Genomic DNA, 17,947 nt, shown 5'->3' with positions numbered 1-17,947 from the left:
CTCAATTCATTGAGCCACCCAGCTGTCTCCAGTTAGCCTCCTTGAAAGTCTCTCTGAACTCTGATCTATACTCCATACATTCACCAAAATGGTTTTCCTAAAGCTCAGATCTGACTGTGGCACTCCCTGCTCAGTAAAGCCCAGGGCTTCCTGTTTTCTGTAGGAACATATTTAAGCTTCTGTATTAAGCATTTAAAATTCTCTACAACCTGGCTCCATCCTGCCTTCCTAGCGTTAGTGCATGCCCCTACCCTCCATGCCTCTAACAAGCCAGTTAAATGGACCTTCTTGCTCTTCCTCATACACCCCATGCCATCTCCCTCTGGGCCTCAGTTGCCTAATTTGTAAAATGAGAAGATTGGACTAAATGATCTGAGATCCCTTCTAGCTCTTAAGTCTGTGATCCTCTGGGTGATTAAGAGAGTATCCATTTATGAGTAGCCTATAACTGGGTTGCATTATGGGCAGAGGAAGATAGAGGGGAATGCCAAGTCTTATTTTCTCCTTTCTTGCCTTGTTGCTCCTTCAGGTCCCACAGTACTAGAGATGTTCAACACATTGCTGAGGCAGCTACGGCTCAGTATTGACTATATCCTGACTGGCAGCTATGATGGAACCATCAGTGTTGGCAGCAAGATCATCAAGGAGCATGAGGAGAGAATGTTTCAGGAGGCTGTTATCAAGACCACTGGTGTGGGACTTAAAGAAGGCCCCTGAGGGTGGGGAGGGAGACCGGCCAGGGTGAGGTAGAGATCAGTGTCTCCCCAGAGGATGAGGCATCTGAGAGCTATTCTTCACCTCTTTCCTGATTCTTCTTGATGTTGGGAGAAGAGGGGCATTATGTCTAATAATTCTAGCTATTTTGTTGTTGTTCTGGAGTAAGGATGATGAAATCTGGAAAGTTTGAGGAAAAAGAGAGGGTGGGGGGGAAGGCTGTCAGTATAAATCTTAAATAGAGCTTGAAGTAAGAAGACAAAAGAAAAAAAATCACACCTCCCTCTTACTTGATTTCAATACAATAAGCATTTAATTTAGCCCCTGATGTACATATAAATCTTATTTGTATGGGCTTGAGGTAGGAAGACAAAAGGAAAAACCACTTCTCCACACCCGATTTCAATATAATAAGCATTTATTAAGCACTTGCTTTTTGTATAAATCTTAAACAGGGCTTGAGGTAAAAAGAGAAAAGGAAAAACCACTCCTCCACGCCTGATTTCAATACAACAAGCATTTATGAAGCACCTGCTGTATGCTAAGCACTGGATAATGCACAGACTAAACTGGAATACTTCTTGTCCTCAAGGCACTTATGTTCTATTTGGAAACAAATCATCCCTTTTATGCCCCTTAGCACCTCTCTGTCCTTGAACAGTCAATAGGTGCTTACTTAGTATTTGTCAGGTTCTAGATAAAAATGAAATAATCCCTGATTATCAGGATATATAACATGCCTGTCTAATAAGTTCATGCATAATAAATATAAAATAAATATGACGTGGCTTAGGGGAGGTCACACCTCTTTGGACCTCAGTTTCCTTATCTGTAAAATGAGGCCAGCTGGACTCAATGACCTCTGAGGTTTTTCTAGCTGTAGATGGTAATCTTGTGAATGTGTATACCTGCAAAGTTTTTGAAAATTAAGGGAGCCAGTGACTTCTAGATACAGTAAGAAGGAAAGGTGAGGGGAAAGAAAGAAAAGGAGAGAATGGGATTAACACTTGGAACATTTGAGTTTCTAGCTTTTCAGACATGTGCGAGTAGAATTAAAGCAGAAGAACATTACTCCCCAGACCTTTAGCTCTGATATTAAACAAAATTACAGTGATTATAATGTGAGAATCCTAAGATGGAAAGAACCCTGCAGAGTCATCTAGTATATTCCTTCCTTCTTTCGTTCCTTGAAGCACTAAAGTTTCCGACCCCTTCCAAAGAGTTGTTTCTTTTGCTTGTTCCTAAAAAGTTTTACAACTGTCCTGATCCAGAACCTTGCCACATTAGGCCTCTACCATCTTTATAGCCTAACTAGAATTCACCCTCTTTGCCCTGCATCCTCATCTAGGTTCCTTTGCTAGCATACTGCCCACCTATCAACGGTCCGAAGTAATGCTTTTCATCATGAGCAAGGTCCCACTGCCCTCTCTCCAACACTCCATTGAGACTGGAAAGACAGGGTGAGTTTATCATAATCTTTCTTCCCTTTATCCTTCAGGTTTCTAAGTTTCCAGATTCAATTCGACTAGATTCTCCTTTCCTCTTGACCACTCTTTCCTGATCTCCTGTTTGATTTCTTTCTCTCTCCCTCCTTCCTTCCCTTCCACTCTCCTTATATCCCTTTCATCCTTCCTCCTTTTATTTCTTCCCCTCTCTCTTTTCTTTCTTTTCCTTTGTTCCTCTCTTCTTGCTTTTGGAATCCTTTGGCTACTTTGGTCCTCCCATTGTTATGTTTCCATTTAACCCAGCCACTATTTCACACCCTACCCACCAACACCCTCCTCCTTTCATCTTTTACTGAGGGATCTCTCTTCAGATTTGGGGAGAGCATGTCAACTTCCTGCTCTGACCATTACTATCCTAGCTCTGTTGTTGTTGATGGCCATTGTTGAAAATTAAGCTCGTGGGGGTAAGGGTAGGGGTAGTAGAAGGGATTTCTGCCAAATTCAATGACTCTATTATTACTACATCAGTGTCCTGATGTTTGTGTCTCTGGTCCATAGGGAGAACAGGAACCGACTGACCCAGATCATGCTGCTGAAATCCCTCCTTCAGGTAAGTCTGCCTTTTTCCCCACCTAGTAATCTGTCCTATTTTTAAAAATATCTTCCTTCTAGTAGCTCAAAAATAACATTTGCCTTTGCATCATTCCTTTTGTTTTTCTCAAGAATCCTTGTCCTCCTTATCCCTGCTTCTCTCCCTGTGAAATCTATACCTTTCTTTTTACTTGTCTTCTACTCATCCTCCAATCCCTTTCTATTTCTCAAATATACCCCTTCCTTTCTGTTGTGATAGCCCATGCCCATTACCTCAGCCAGGGCTTCAGTCACTTCATAATCACCTCAATTCACCTGAAGAAGTGACTGAATTCACTCAATTCACCAGCCTCCAATCCTCAAAAGAGCTCGAAGACCTCGTGACAGGAAGTTTTAGCCACTTTTAAGGACCCTTCTTTGCATCACTTCCTGTTCCTTCCTCCACTTTATGGGACCAATTGTAGTCTTTAAATTTGCTTAGGACTGCCCAGGGGGCAGTCAGTTGCTTCTGGAGGTGCAAACCCCTTTAGTAAGTGTAAATGTAATTAAATCCTTCCCCTACTTTAGGATTAAGTAGGGGTGTATCTGTTTTTTTTGTTGATTAAATTTAAAAGTAGGCAAGGGGAAAATTAATCCCATCTTCACAATCCCTCCTGTGATCCTTTAGGAGACTAGTCTCCCCAATGGATCATTTAACATAATCAGTTTATACCTCTAAAGATCTTCTAACTACAGGTGCACGAAATATTGCACCTTCTAAGGGGAAATTACAATAGATAGAGATAAGAGGGAAATAGTAGAGAGAGAAGGCAAAACCAATGTTTGCTAGGCACATTGACAAAAAGCCAATTAGGAGGCAGTCCCCTTTGGCATAAAAGTTTACATTTAGAATAACTGTGTTCAACCCCCTTCTGTCCAATCAATTGCACCCCAAAGTTAATTCAGAATCTTCTGATGCAGAATAGGTTTCTGCAGGCATCTTTCTCCAAACAGTTCATTTTCTGGATTCAAGGAGTTAGCAAGCTTCTTTCCCTGAAATTTTTCCCAAAAAATTTAAATCATTGATTTTTATGAAAAATATACAATCCTGGGGGCAGCTGGGTAGCTCAGTGGGGTGAGAGTCAGGCCTAGAGACAGGAGGTCCTAGGTTCAAACCCAGCCTCAGCTACTTCCCAGCTGTGTGACCCTGGGCAAGTCACTTGACCCCCATTGCCCACCCTTACCAATCTTCCACCTATGAGACAATACACCGAAGTACAAGGGTTTAAAAAAAATTAAAAAAAAAAAAAAGAAAAATATACAATCCTCCCTGAGGAGGATGTTGGCCAACGACCCAGATCACCTCAGGATACATGGTTGAGTTATGGGGTATATAAATCGTGTCAAAAAAAAATCAAAATCATAAAAAAAAGTAAAAACTAATAGAAGGAAAAAAGTTACTTTGGGAGAAAAGAAAAATAATTCAAAATCAGAATCAAAATATCAAAATCTTATGTATATAAAAATTTCTGAGTAAACAAGAATAATCCATAACAGGTTCTTAAATCAGGGTTCAAGTAAAATAATTTCTGTCCCACAAGACTGTAGGACAAATGCAGTAATATTGCACTTACCCATTGGCAACCAGGACTATAGGAAGTTGCCATATTATAAGAAAGAAAGGCCTGGATATTCTGTGTAAAAGGGAAGTATGTTTCCCTCCTGATTTTACCTTCACTTTCAGGGATAGGGAAAGCCAGGATGGTAGCCAAACTTGAGTACTTGTCTGAATGTGGCACGGGGAAGACCTGTGTCTGACATATGTCAAACAACCTCAGCCTTGAACCTCAAACAAGTCCTCAGTCTTGGCACAGATTCTCATCAGTCCCACCGGGATTGGTTGGTCCTTGACCTTGTGCTTGTAGAGACTATGCAGATTACTTTGTGCTTCCTTGGCACTTTATAATGACTCTTTTGTGATCCCTTCTCCTGGAATCAGATATAATCATTAATCACAGTCCCATAACATTTATCAATCAATGGAAAGTCTCCATAATCTAAAGCTTTTGGGTATGCATTAGACTAAATTCCTACCGTTTTCCTCCAGTTATTGGAATGCTAGTCCTGGAGTCAGGAAGCCCTGAGTTTAAATCCTACCTCAAATACTTACTAACCATATAATGCTGGGCAAGTTGGTAAATCTCAGCCTCAGCTATAAAATGGGGGTAATAACAAAATCTACTTCCTAGGGTTGTTGTGAAGGTCAAATGAAATATTTGTAAAAAGTGCTGAGGACAGTTCCTACCTAGAAAGTGCTATATGATGTTTATTCCCTTCCATTCCATTCCCCATTTCCAAAGGGAATGTATCCCTAAACTTTCCCTTTCTTTGGCCACCTGGCAGGTTTCCACAGGCTTCCAATGCAGCAACATGCTGACTGCCTTGCCCAGCTCCTTCCTGGACCGGCTTCTTTCTTCAGTACTCATGGAGGATGCTGAGATCCGCCTCTTTGTCCTGGAGATCCTCATCAGCTTCATTGATCGTCATGGAAACCGCCACAAGTTCTCCACCATCAGGTTAACTGGATCTCCTTGTCCTTTGGGAATAAGGGATCAAAGAGACTTTAGGTGTACTTAGCCTCCTGCTCCTATGGTTTTACACTCTGGTAGAGCACAACGATGAAATTTGAATTTTGGACACACTTATGTAAAGGCCATAGAATGTCATAGCAACTAGATGATGCAGTGGATAGAGTGATGGTCTTGTCAGGAAGCCCCAAATTCAAATCTACCTTCTAGCTAACTCACTTAATATCTTTTTGTCTCCATTTTCTCAAATGTAAAATGGGGATAACAATAGTATCTACCTTCCAGGGTGATTGTGAGAATCAAATGAAAGTCATAAAGCCCTTAGCACAATGCCTGACACATATAGCACATGGTAGGTGCTATATAAATTCTGGCTATTATCATTATTGTTGTCATCATCATTATCATAGATGGAGGTTGAATAAGGGATAAGAATAGTTAGTGACCTGTAACTGGGTCTCATGGGTGGATGGAAAGGAAGAACAAGATGGGTTTTTATCATTATGGAGGGGCTCTGATAATGAAGGAAAGGGGCAAAAGCATTAGGACAGGAAGAAAGAGCAAAATCAAGGTTAGAGAGATTCCCTTGCCTAAGAGAGTAGGAAGGGATGAAAAGGAGCTGGTGAGTGTGGACTGAGGCCCTGGAGGTCCAATGGAAGAATTAGCAAAATCATTAGAAAGCAGTAATGTAAGAGAATGGGAGGGGCAGCTAGGTAGCACAGTAGATACAGCACCAGGCCTGGAATCAGGGGTACCTGGTTCAAATTCAGTTGCCTGGCTCTTACCATTCATCTGCCTTAGAACTGATACTTAGTAAGGGTTTTTTAAAGAAAGTAAGTGTGTAAAAGGATTTTTTAAAGAAGAGAATGGAAGAAAAATCTCAGGAAAAAAAAGAAATGGGAACTGAGGAATATAGGCCAAGAAAAATAAAGGAAACTGGAGCTGAGTGGGAAAAGTACTGAGTTTAGAGTCAAAGGACAATAGGTGGTGTAGTAAATAGAGTACCAGGCTTGGAATCAGGAAGGACCTGAGTTCAAATCTGGTTTCAGTCATTTATTAGTTGTATGATCCTGGGCAAATCACTTAACTCTGTTTGCCTCAGTTTCCTCATCTGTAAAATGACCTGGAGAAAGGAAACCACTCCAGTATCTTTGTCAAGAAAACCCAGATGGGGTCACAAAGAGTTGGATTCAACTTAAACATATGAACAACAACTTGGTAGTCAAAGAATTAGTTCAAATATGGGCTTTTCTAACTACTACCAGTGTGACTTTGAAAAAAGTCACTTGACTTCTCTGGTTCTTAATTTCCTATAAAATGATGGGGTTGGACTAAATGACCTTCAGCTTTAAACTTCCTGTGATCCTAAGAACCAGAGCCATGGAATCACTGGATCATAAACTTAGAATTGAAAGGGGCTCTAGAGGCCAACAAGCCTAACCCTCTCGTTTTATAGGTGAGTAAACTGAGGCAGAGAGATATTAAGTGAATTAATTGCCTAGGGACACAAAGCAAATAAGTTTCCGAGGTAGGGTTTGAACTTAGGTCTTCCTGACTTCTCCCAGGGATGAAAAATAATTTTTTAAAATTAATTGTTTTATTAATTAGAATTAAAAAGATTTTTTAATTATTTTTTTAAAACATAGCAAATAAAGGTGATGTTTAGAGTGAGGTAGAAATCTCTAGGGTTTTAGAACCTAGCAAATGAAGATGGGAGCACACTATTTATGAGCTAGCCAGCATCCAAATAATGTCTACCACTTATTTCTCCTTACAGCACTCTTAGTGACATCTCTGTCCTAAAACTGAAGGTAGACAAGTGCTCACGGCAAGACACTGTATTCATGAAGAAGGTATGCAAAGTAGGCCTTCCTAGGGCTGTTGTACCCCCTGCCCAGATCTGGCTTCTTATTTCAGATCAGGTCTTAAGACTGTATCTATGAACAACCCTTCTCCTTCCTCAACCTTCCAAATCATTGTCACCAATAACCTTTTCTCCTTACTCAAGAATCCTGCCTTCCTCCCTCTCCTTCACCCCTTGTTGTTTCTCCACTCTCTTGTCCCCTCCTTAGAGGTGCACAACTTCCATGGCCAGCTTTTCCCTCTTTGTGTGGACATTCAAGAAGGACATAGCAGAAGTTTAGCCTTAACACTGAGCTTAAAACTGGAGGACACTCATGGTGGGCTCAACTTAGAGCCAGGCCCCCTTCTGGTTCTTCCCTAGAATTGGCCTCAGGATAGACAGAGGGAACAGCCCAAATCCTGTCTGCTTTGTTGTGAAGTCTGTCCATCCAATCAAGCTCTTACAAGCTCATTTCTTGGTGCCTTCTCTTGGAGTCTCCCTAGACTCCCTAGAAAAATAATGTGTTCTTGCTGCCTTCCCTGAAAGCACTGACTGGCTTGAAAGATAATATTGAGGGTGGGAATGAGAGGCAGCTAGGTGTCCCAGAGGTTAGAGATCAAGGCCTAGAGATGGGAAGTCCTCGGTTCATTTCTGACCTTAGATGCTTCCTAGGTATGTGACCCTGGGCAAGTCATTTAACCCACATTTCCTAGCTCTTACCACTCTTCTGCCTTGGAACCAATACTTAATATTGATTCTAAGAAGGTAAGGGTTTAAAAAAAAAAAAGATGTTTAGGGCACCCTCCCCATCCCACCTAGCCCGTTGACTGAAGGCAAAGCCTCCCTTTCCTACTTTTTGCACCTCTCATCACCCCATCCACAGCATTCTCAGCAGCTCTACAGGCACATTTACATGAGCTGCAAATTGGAGAACAATGTTCAGAAACACTACGAAGCTCTCTACAGCATGCTGGCACTCATCAGCATTGAACTGGCCAATGAGGAAGTGGTGGTGGACCTGATTCGCCTGGTGCTGGCTGTACAGGTGAGACCTTATTGGTAAGGAGCCAGAGGGAGCCCTGTGAAATCTAGAATCAGGATGACAGGGAGGATGCCTCTTTGGGGAAAGCCTTAGTGAGTTTCTAGGGAAGGCATGACAAAACTGACATTCAAGGGCAGCTAGGTGGCTCAGTGGATAGAGAGCTAGATCTCAGACGTTTCCTAGTTTTGTGACACATAATCCCCATTGTCTTGCCCTTAACACTTCTCTGCCTTGGAGCCAATACTTAGTATTAATCCTAAGACAGAGGGAGAAAGGAAGGAAGGGAAGGAAGGGAGGAAGGAAAGAACAATTCAAAGAAAGAAAGGAAGAAAGGACATTCAGTTCATTCAAACAAGCATGCCTACTATGTGCTTGACACTGGGAATACAAAGGTAAAAATAAAAACTATCACTGCCCCCAAGGAACTTACATTCACATGGGAAGAAATATTTAAGTAGATAAATAAATATAAAATAAATGCAAAAGGATTAGTTTTAGTAGTGGGGGACCACTAAGGGGCTGGTCTAACAATTAGGGAAATTGAGAGAAAGAACTCTTGAAGAAGGTCATTCTTGAGCTGAATTGGGATTCTTGAAGGTGCAGGTGAGGAATGAGAGGATTCTAGGCTTTGCAAGGGCATGGTGATAGGAAATTGGGAGTCATGTACCGGAGAAAGCAAGGAGACTAGTTTGGCTAGAGCATAGAAGCTATGAGATGATATTCCTCATCCCAGGAAGAATGATAGGAAATAAGCCAGATTGTATAGAACTTTAAATAACAACCGGAAGATTTATTTAATCTTAGAGGCATTAAGGAAGGAGTCATGGGTACTTCTTTGGCAAGAGAATGACATAGTTAGATTCATGCTTTAGGAATGTCACTTTGGCAGCTGTGAGTGGGATTAAAGAAGGAAGAGGCTAGATACAAGGGAAGCAGTGAAGAGGCTGTTACAAAGTCCAAGTGAGAAGTCAGGATGACCTGAAATAGGATGGTAGTTTTATGAATGGAGAAAAAAAGAGAATAGATTCAAGAGATATTATGGAGGCTGAATCTCTACCTTTGTCTGTCTATCTGTCTGTCTCTGTCTCTGTCTCTGTCTCTCTGTCTCTGTCTCTCTGTCTCTCTCTCTCTCTCACCCTCTCTGTCTCTTCCTCTCTCCCTCACCTCCCTCTCTCCCTTCTCTTGTCCTAAGCCCCACCAAGGGGATAGATCTGTGCCACCTAGAACTTTTCCAAGTGTTATTTATAAATTCCAGGGAACCCTAAAACCAATTTACTTTCTTGAGAGAATGACTTAGACTTCCTGAACCAGCCTATACTGAAATGTAAGTCTCCAGGTAGCTGCAGGATAGTAAGAATTCCTTAATCTCACTTATACATAGGTTTAAAGATCTAGATTATAAACTTTGCACTTAGTAACATTCCCCAAACAACCACATCTCCATTGTCCACCCATGCTAGACTGACTTATCGTTCATTAAGAGGTAAAAATGGGATCTCTGTGGCATTGTTTTCCATGCAAACTGCCTTGGACTTCTTCTTTTCTGCAAGCTAGTGTGATTGGACCTTAGTCCTTCATCACTGTTGACTTCTTAGGATAAGGAGTTAAAAAAGAAAAGTCCTGTCTAGTGATTGTCTCAAAGTTTTCTAAATTTATACACTTTTCAAAGCCAAATTCTGGGAGATCTTTCCTTTCCTCAACCAGCTATTCTTATTCTGATCAGTAGCTCAAATACTTAGCTTAGAGGTGGACAATCTCAGCCCCCACAAAGGGACTGAGCCTTTTAAATGATTTGGACAGTATCCAGTCTAGTAGGATGAATGTTGCATAAAGAATAGCAACCAAAAAAAAAAGATAACAAAGAGGGCTGTCAAGGACAGAGAATAGCAGAGAGGAGATTGAAGGCTGGACTAAGAAGTAGGGAGGGATGTCATTGAATTCAGTATTCTCTAGCCAAACTAGATTGCTCTTGCCATAAACTTATGAAATCTTCATGCCCCTGCCTTATTTTGGATAACCTGCAGAATGATTAAAGTGAGCATTTCCCCCTATCCTTTTAACTCCTCTATAAACTGGGAAGGACTTAATCAGAGCTAAAACTAGGATAGGGTGGCTGTGGCTTTGCCACAGGGCAACAGATTTTGAGGGTGCTGAAGAAACTTAAAGTCTTTCAGTACAACAATTAAAAATAGAAACAATAGAGTTCAAAGTTAGCCAACTACATAATATCTTAGGGTCTCTGGCTCCTGATGGTGGAGCGGGTCTTGGGATCTTTTGTTCCCCTTTATCAATTAATGAAGGTTGAATTTTGGGGTGCTTGTCTCTTGTATTTAAAAATTGCTAGTTATGATTCATGGATCAATCCTGGGAAAAGTAAACTTTCCAAAAGGGTAGGCTAAGTTAGAGATTGGATGATAGGTTGGAGGATTTGGTGGAAGAGTGAATTAAATAAGCACGTGTATTTGCCTTTGTGTTGGCATAGGAAATGGCCCATATAAATGAAGAAAATTTGCCTGTGTACAACCGTTGTGCCCTCTATGCCCTGGGAGCTGCCTACTTGAACCTCATCAGTCAGCTTACTGCTGTGCCAGCTTTCTGCCAGCACATCCATGAGGTTGGTACTGCCATCTTAAGCTTTGCTAAGCCCTTTCCCTTTTCCCTCTGTGGTGTTTTGCTTTTTGTTTTCCTTGTGCTTCTAAGAGATCAGGATACCCTTGACTTTGTGGATTTTCCAGAATCTATGCTCTTCTTGGCTAGGTTAAACCTAAGACATTTTATCATAGGACCATAGGCTTAGAGTTAAAGTGAACCTCCAAAGACATTTTGTCTAATTCTCAGACAATACAGGAATCTCCTTAATAGTATGGCAGGTAGATCTTATCGGGATCTGGGCACTCTTCTCAGTTCCAGGCTCCAGAAAGAGATGATTTAACATTCACTCACTCACTAATACCAAACTAAAGAGGGCAGCTGGGTGGCTCAGTGGATTGAGAGCCAGGCCTAAAGTCAGGAGGTCTTAGGTTCAAATCTGACCTCATACACTTCTTAGCTGTGTGACCCTGGACAAGTCACTTAACCCCCATTGCCTAGCCCTTACCGCTCTTCTGCTTTGGAACCAATACACACTTTTGATTCTAAGACAGAAGGTAAGGGTTAAAAAAAAACCCAAACAACTAATTAATGCCCCTAAGTGGAATGGGTTGCCTTCTTGCTGATAATATGAGATGATTGGAAAGGTTGATGGAAAGCCAGATTGTGAAAGATCTTAATTAAGTGACATTGGCTAAGGTTTTTTCACTTTTCCCTGCCTAGCTTGGAGGAGATAAGGAGTGTACCTGGGGAATGTTAAGGAATCAATATTCTGGAACTTGGCCCCTTTTAAATTATTTCTGCCAGGGCTCAATATATAGTTCCTAATAATGAAAGAGAGAAGTAGCTTGATGAAGTAGAAAGAGCTCTGGATTTTGAATCAGATCTGAGTTCAAATTCTCATTCTGATCCTTATACTATGTGAGATCTTGGACAAGTCACTTCTCCTGACTGCATTTTTGCATCTGTAAAATGAATAGGTTAAATTAGATACTCTATAGCAGTGATGGCGAAACTTTTAGAGACAGTGTGCCCAAACTGCATCCTCAAACTGCCTGTGAGCCCGCAGCATTACCCCAGAAAAGGGAGGGAGGAAGTGCTTGTATTGCACTGCTGGGCAGAGGGGTAGGGCATGAGAAATGTCCTCAGGTGCAGGGGAGAGGGGGAACAGAGTGGGTCCCCTCCAGCACGCAGAGGCACGCATGCCATGGGTTTGCCAACATGGCTCCAAAGTCTCTTCCATCTCAAAATCTATGGTCCTGTTACGTGCATCATGGTTGTGTCTTCCCCTTGCTAATCATGTATAGGATAGTAATACATCGACACACACACACTGTCCGTACTCTATACTCCCACCATGTCAGTAACCACTTTCAGCTCCACGGTCAAAAACTGACCGAGTGGAATGAGAAACCATAGGATCATACATCAGTGCCCAGCCATACCAGAGGTGCCTTAACAGGTCACTGTGTTACAATAAAGCTGGTTGCTATGTGACCATTATAATTTTTAAAAAACAGCCAAAGGAGTCAGAAGAAGAAACTGCAGCCTCCTGGGACTAAAGCACCTCCTAGGCTGCTAAGAAGAAATTGGAGCCTCCTAGGATTTAAGCATCTGAATTGCCTATTGCAGCCACTGAAATGTCTTATCGATGATGCCAGAGGTCCCTTAACGTTGCTTAGGCTACAGGGATCAGCAGGATTTTCCTGGTTTTCATATTTGTGGCTTAGAGTCTGTACTGTTGAAGGAATTATAGTAGAAAATGACAAAACAGAAACAAGAACCCTTGATTTCACCCATCCTGAGCTTGTTCTCTTTATGAGATTCATCTGTGTTCACTGGTTCCTCCCCATGTTCCAGGTCATAGAGACCAGACAGAAGGAAGCACCATACTTGCTCCCAGAAGATGTGTTTGTGGAAAGTCCTAGGTGAGAAGGTGGCCTTGGTTGGATTCATGGATGATATTGTGCAGAGAGAATTTCATTTCCTCCCCTTCCTGGATTGCCCAGTCCATCCCATTCTCTACATGATAGAAGGGTTTAGGTGGAGCCCACCTGGGTCTTTTTGGGTCACTACTTCCCGGAGCAGGCAAAGAGAGGGATGGAGGATCCACAAGATGAGTGCACGTGGTCAAAAATAGAGTAAGAGAGGGATTTTAAATATATGCTTATCTATTTTTTCTATCTCAAGTGATTATTAATAAACTTTGTAGAATATAACATGGAAGATATTAATTTTAAACTTAATAATGGGGAGGCACCACTCTTCAAATGGGAGATGTCCTGAGTGGAAGAGAGAGAAACCATTCCCACAGACCTCCCTCCCTCTCCACCATACATGCACCCAGATACCCACTCACACTCACTCTCTAGGGGTTCCAGGAGAGAGTGGGTGAGAGTCCTGAGCCCAGTAATCATACTTGTAAGGGAATGAGTTCCAGAAGGATCACTCTTGGCCAGATACTATCCATATGCCAAATCAGTATTACATAGAGCATCCTTTGGCTACAGGATGATCTTATTGCCTACATGGTATTATGTTGTCCACAGGGGGATATTACTTTCATCTCTTAGAGATGCTTAAAGGAAGCATCACTGTGGTTTATGCCTTATTGATCCCTTGGGTGCTACTCATTTGGTTCTAGAATCCTAAACAGGTAGCCTAAAGCACCAAAGTCCAGAAGACCTAGCTTTCTACTTTGGATAGAAAGGATGAAGACACAGTGGGAGTGCACAGTCCTTACTTCTGTCTCCTTCCTCCCTCCGTTCTTTCCTTTTTGTTTCTTTCAGGTTGTCCCAGAGCCTAGATCAAATGGTGATCGAATTTCTGTTCCGTCAGAGCAAGATCAGTGAAGTCCTAGGGGGCAGTGGCTACAACTCCGACAGGCTCTGTACACCTTATATCCCTCAGCTGACTGGTAGGAATTGGAACACTAGAACTTTTTTATCCTCATCCCTCTCGCTTTTCCTAGCTAGGATTTGGATCCATAGGCTGTCCTCCTTGACCGACAACCCTATATTCCACCCAGAACGGTAAAGACTTAAAGAAATTCCTAGTAAGACACCTGCTGGCTACTTTGGAAGTTTACCCATCAGTCTAAGCATCTTTAAAGGCAACTTGTTGAAGAGATAACCTGGCCTATGATTAACGAATCTTGTGCCAACTGAGATTTGCTAAAACCTTCCTAGTTAGAGGATGGAATCACATATAAATCTCTAATGACTTCAAACCCTTAACCAGACCTCTTGGGTTTCCTGTTTCCATCAACAGGAGGGAAATCTGAGCCCTAGAGAGTCAAGTACCTATCCCAGATGGGCTGAGTAGATCTGGAGTTCCAACAAACTCCCATTACATGTCAAAATCTGTCTCACCCTGGAGATCTCTCAGGCAGTGCTATTCTCTCTTTTTTGTATTTTCTGTGAATCAGTGAAGGTTTAGGGAGGTAGAGAGCAGTGGGGGCTGGGAATCTCAGTGCTTAGTTCTTGTGACTTCCTCTAGAAGCTCTGAATTTCTGGGAATTTTTCTTTTCCAGATGAAGATCGCTTGTCCAAGAGGAAGAGCATCGGTGAGACCATTTCCCTTCAGGTGGAGGTAGAATCTAGGAATAGCCCAGAGAAGGAGGAGGTAAATTCCTTTCTTTTCTTGTATACCATCCTGACCAGGAGAGGGTGCTAATTCCTCTTTTCTCTTTATTCAAATGTACATCGTTCCCAGATTCATTTCTGTGTCCTCTTAAATCAGTATGACTTAACAGCACAGTGTAACTGTGACAGTTACAGAGTAACTGCTTAGTAGATACTTTTTTATTCATTCATTTATTAATTAATTTATAAATCTATTTTTCTATTGACCCCCATTATAAAACTAGTGATTGTTGTTAAGTCATTTTTCAGTTGTGTCCAACTCTGTGACCCCATTTGGAGTTTTCTTAGCAAAGATGTTGAGGTGGTTTGCCATTTCCTTCTCCAATTCATTTCACAGATGAGGAAACTGAGGCAAACAGGGTTAAGTGATATTCCTAGGGTCACACAGCTAGAAGTGTTTGAGGTCAAATTTGAACTCAGGAAGATGAGTCTTCCTGACTCCCAGGTTGGGCATTTTATCCATTGTACTACCACCTACCTGCCCCCAAACCAGAGATGCATGCTTTCAAGTGAATTCAGTTCAGTGAACACTTAAGAACTCTCTACATGCCATGTACTGGCTAGGCGCTAGGCATGCGTGTTCTCTCTTGTTTGTATTTACAATACAATAGGACCTACCCACCAGCTTGCAGTCTTTTTGAATGATTATTTGCCCTAGAATTTCATTTTAAAATTTAGGATTATAGATTTAGTGCTGTAAAGGATTTCAGAATTCATTTAGTCCTACCCTTCCTTTTTACAGATGAGGACATAGAGTTATTCTTTCATCATTTCCTTCTGCTTTGCGCTAGATTCTGCCAAGAACAAAGGCTCTATGAGAGGATTATAGCAATAATAATAAATGCTTATTAATTAACTGATTGTTTAAGAGTCATCGTAGGCCACCTTTTAGTTCCATCGATTTTAGGCCACATAGTCTAATCTTTATGAACTTCTCAGACCACTTCTGCAAATAATTTAAGGCTATGAGTCTTTAGGGATTCTACTTAGGTCTTTCTAGACTTACCAGACCCAACTCCTTCCTCTCTTTTTCTTTTGCTATCAAGGAGGATAATTAAACATCAGCATCTCTCAGTGTGATGAATACCCTCCATAAACAGATATCCATTAAAAGCTAAACCAAAAGAAAAACCAAAGAGAAGTGAAAGATGGATGAAAATATTTTGAGGCTCTCGTTCCTTGACTTGCTTTAAGCCAACCTTAAAGTGCTGGACTTAGGGGCCATTGCTTATTTTTGTGGCTGCCACTATTAGTTTATTCAAAATAAACACAAATACCTCATTGTATATGACAAATAACTCCCAAATTAACAATTTTTTGACTGAAGGGCATCTGAACCTTCAATTCCCTTATTCTCCATCCCTTGATCTTTGCTCTTCCAAGTCAAAAACAGATGAAGGAAAAATCACAGGCTTTTCTCTGCCTGAATATATCTTACATCAAAGTCCATAATGATTTCCTTCAATCAGAAAAAGTTACCTTAGCAACCAAGTTACTAAAGGATGAGAAGGCTATTACATTTTAATGGGGGAGAGGTAGCACTTATAGGGGAGCAGTCATTAGGAGAAGGTCTCTTATCCTTTCTCTTATCCTTCCCCGCTCCTTCCTTAATTAGCCTTAGATCACTTCTATGCTAAGCCTGTGAGTTTCAGAATGATGGTCATGCCAACACGGTTTTTAAAGGTACCCAATCCTTTCTCCTCAGTCCAAATATCTTAAACCCACCAATCAAAGCAGTATTTTAAAAACAGATTACATAGGGGGCAGCTGGGTAGCTCAGTGGATTGAGAGTCAGGCCCAGAGATGGGAGGTCCTAGGTTCAAATCTGACCTCAGACACTTCCCAGCTGTGTGACCCTGGGCAAGTCACTTGACCCCCATTGCCCACCCTTACCACTCTTCCACCTATGAGCCAATGCATAGAAGTTAAGGATTTAAAAAAAATTTTAAAAAACCCAACAAATTACATAGTAGTTGCCCCACATAAAGTTTGGTAAAACTTGGTTGGTAGTGAGCATTAAAAAAATAGACTGTGTGTGTAGGTGTTTGTAGGTGGGGTCAGGGATATTTCTGAGGCAGAATTTCTGATCTGAGTCAAGATCTAAACAACTTGGGTCCCCTAGCCAGTCTTAGACATTTTTCTTTGTAGACAGCCAGTTAGTTATACATGCACTGTGGTTTCCTGGTCTCTCTTAGGTATCTTAACAGTCTGAAAGAGTTTCTAACAATAGGGTTCCCCTCCTGGTAAGGAAAGTGACTTTTCATTTCTCGGCCTAGGATCTAGTAGATGAAGGTATCAGGTAATGCCAGAGGCTAGGAAGACTCCAGTATGCTTTGACATCCCTTTCCTTCTTTCACCTTTCCTAAGAAAGCTAAGCTGCAAAAACATCTTCTCTTTTTTTCTATAGAGAGTCCCTGCTGAGGAGATTACCTACGAGACCCTAAAGAAGGCCATTGGTAAGTTAGGACGCCTGCAGCTAATGAGAAATGTATGTGGTGATCAGATATCCTAGATTTTGCCGTATTGTTCAAGTTTCAATTGAAAAATACTTTTTTCCTTTTCTTTTTAAAACATCATCTCCATTGCCAAATACGTTTCTTGTCTCTCCTACTCACTGAGCCATCCCTTGTCATAAAGAATTTTTTACAAGTGTATATGTTGGGAAATAATTCAACAAAACTAGTAAATATAGCAACTGATTGTAATAATATAAGTAATGTTCTACACCATACTCTCCCACTTCTGCAGAGAAGGGAGGCAGGTGGGGTTTTTTCCTCTCTTCTTCACTGGCTCCAAGTTTGGTCCTTGTAATTAATTATATGGTATTCAAAAGTACCCTTTCACCAAGGCTTCTTACTGAAAGTCCTTTGTCAGATTTTTGATTTAGAAAATACAGTTGCTTTAAGAAATATATGAATTATGTTATTGGCATTGAGTCATGTGGGAAAGTTTGCCAGGCCAGCCCTTAATCTTGTCATCAGGATTTTTGATATATGGTGGCAAAGAGAATAGGATGAGAAAATTTAAAGCAAATCTTTCACCACCAATATGTCCTATTAACAGTGAGCCAGATGCTATTATCATAGATCAAGAGCAAGGAACTTGCTTCTTTCTTTTGAGGGTCAGTGACTCACAGGAAATAACAAAACAATGAGGACTGCATATCAGTAAAAGACAATTTAGACAATTTATATTTCTCTCTCAAAAAAAAAAGTAAAAATAACCAAAAGCTTAAACTCCCCATTTAAAGACAAAATCAAAAGCAAGGAATATAAATACAGACATAGAAAAACTACCTCCTACTAGGCAGGGTGGAAGGAGGATTAAATTACTCTCCCATTATCGTCATCAGATGTAGACCGAGTTGATCTTATGGCCCTATATCTATCAAATAGCAGGAAGTCATCTTGAAAAAAAAAACAGGAAGGAAGTAGGAGAAATATGAAAAAATGAAAGGGGGTTAGAAACCAGAATGAATCAAAAAAGACAGCAAGAGAGAACTGTGCTAAGAA

General features: G+C 41.1%; 1 protein-coding gene across 3 annotated transcripts in view; it reads left to right on the top strand.

Moving 5' to 3' along the window:
- The window catches only part of EFR3B (EFR3 homolog B), a 59,063-nt gene that overhangs the window by 36,283 nt on the left and 4,833 nt on the right, over positions 1-17,947 (top strand). Inside the window, exons 9-20 of one of the 3 annotated variants that reach the window (XM_044663765.1) lie at positions 530-691; positions 2,063-2,174; positions 2,718-2,769; positions 5,133-5,305; positions 7,095-7,170; positions 8,044-8,205; positions 10,685-10,816; positions 12,652-12,719; positions 13,581-13,708; positions 14,324-14,415; positions 16,728-16,734; positions 16,847-16,903. In XM_044663765.1, coding sequence (XP_044519700.1) covers positions 530-691; positions 2,063-2,174; positions 2,718-2,769; positions 5,133-5,305; positions 7,095-7,170; positions 8,044-8,205; positions 10,685-10,816; positions 12,652-12,719; positions 13,581-13,708; positions 14,324-14,415; positions 16,728-16,734; positions 16,847-16,903 — 1,221 coding nt within the window. Of the gene's footprint in view, positions 1-529; positions 692-2,062; positions 2,175-2,717; positions 2,770-5,132; positions 5,306-7,094; positions 7,171-8,043; positions 8,206-10,684; positions 10,817-12,651; positions 12,720-13,580; positions 13,709-14,323; positions 14,416-16,727; positions 16,735-16,842; positions 16,904-17,947 lie in introns of all 3 variants that reach the window. The other 2 variants (XM_044663762.1, XM_044663763.1) reach the window with 2 other exon arrangements.

Source organism: Gracilinanus agilis, chromosome 2 (genome assembly GCF_016433145.1).
Source record: "Gracilinanus agilis isolate LMUSP501 chromosome 2, AgileGrace, whole genome shotgun sequence".
NCBI lineage: Eukaryota > Metazoa > Chordata > Mammalia > Didelphimorphia > Didelphidae > Gracilinanus > Gracilinanus agilis.
Note: the sequence above shows the minus strand (reverse complement) of the source record. Positions and strands in the feature narration are given on the sequence as shown.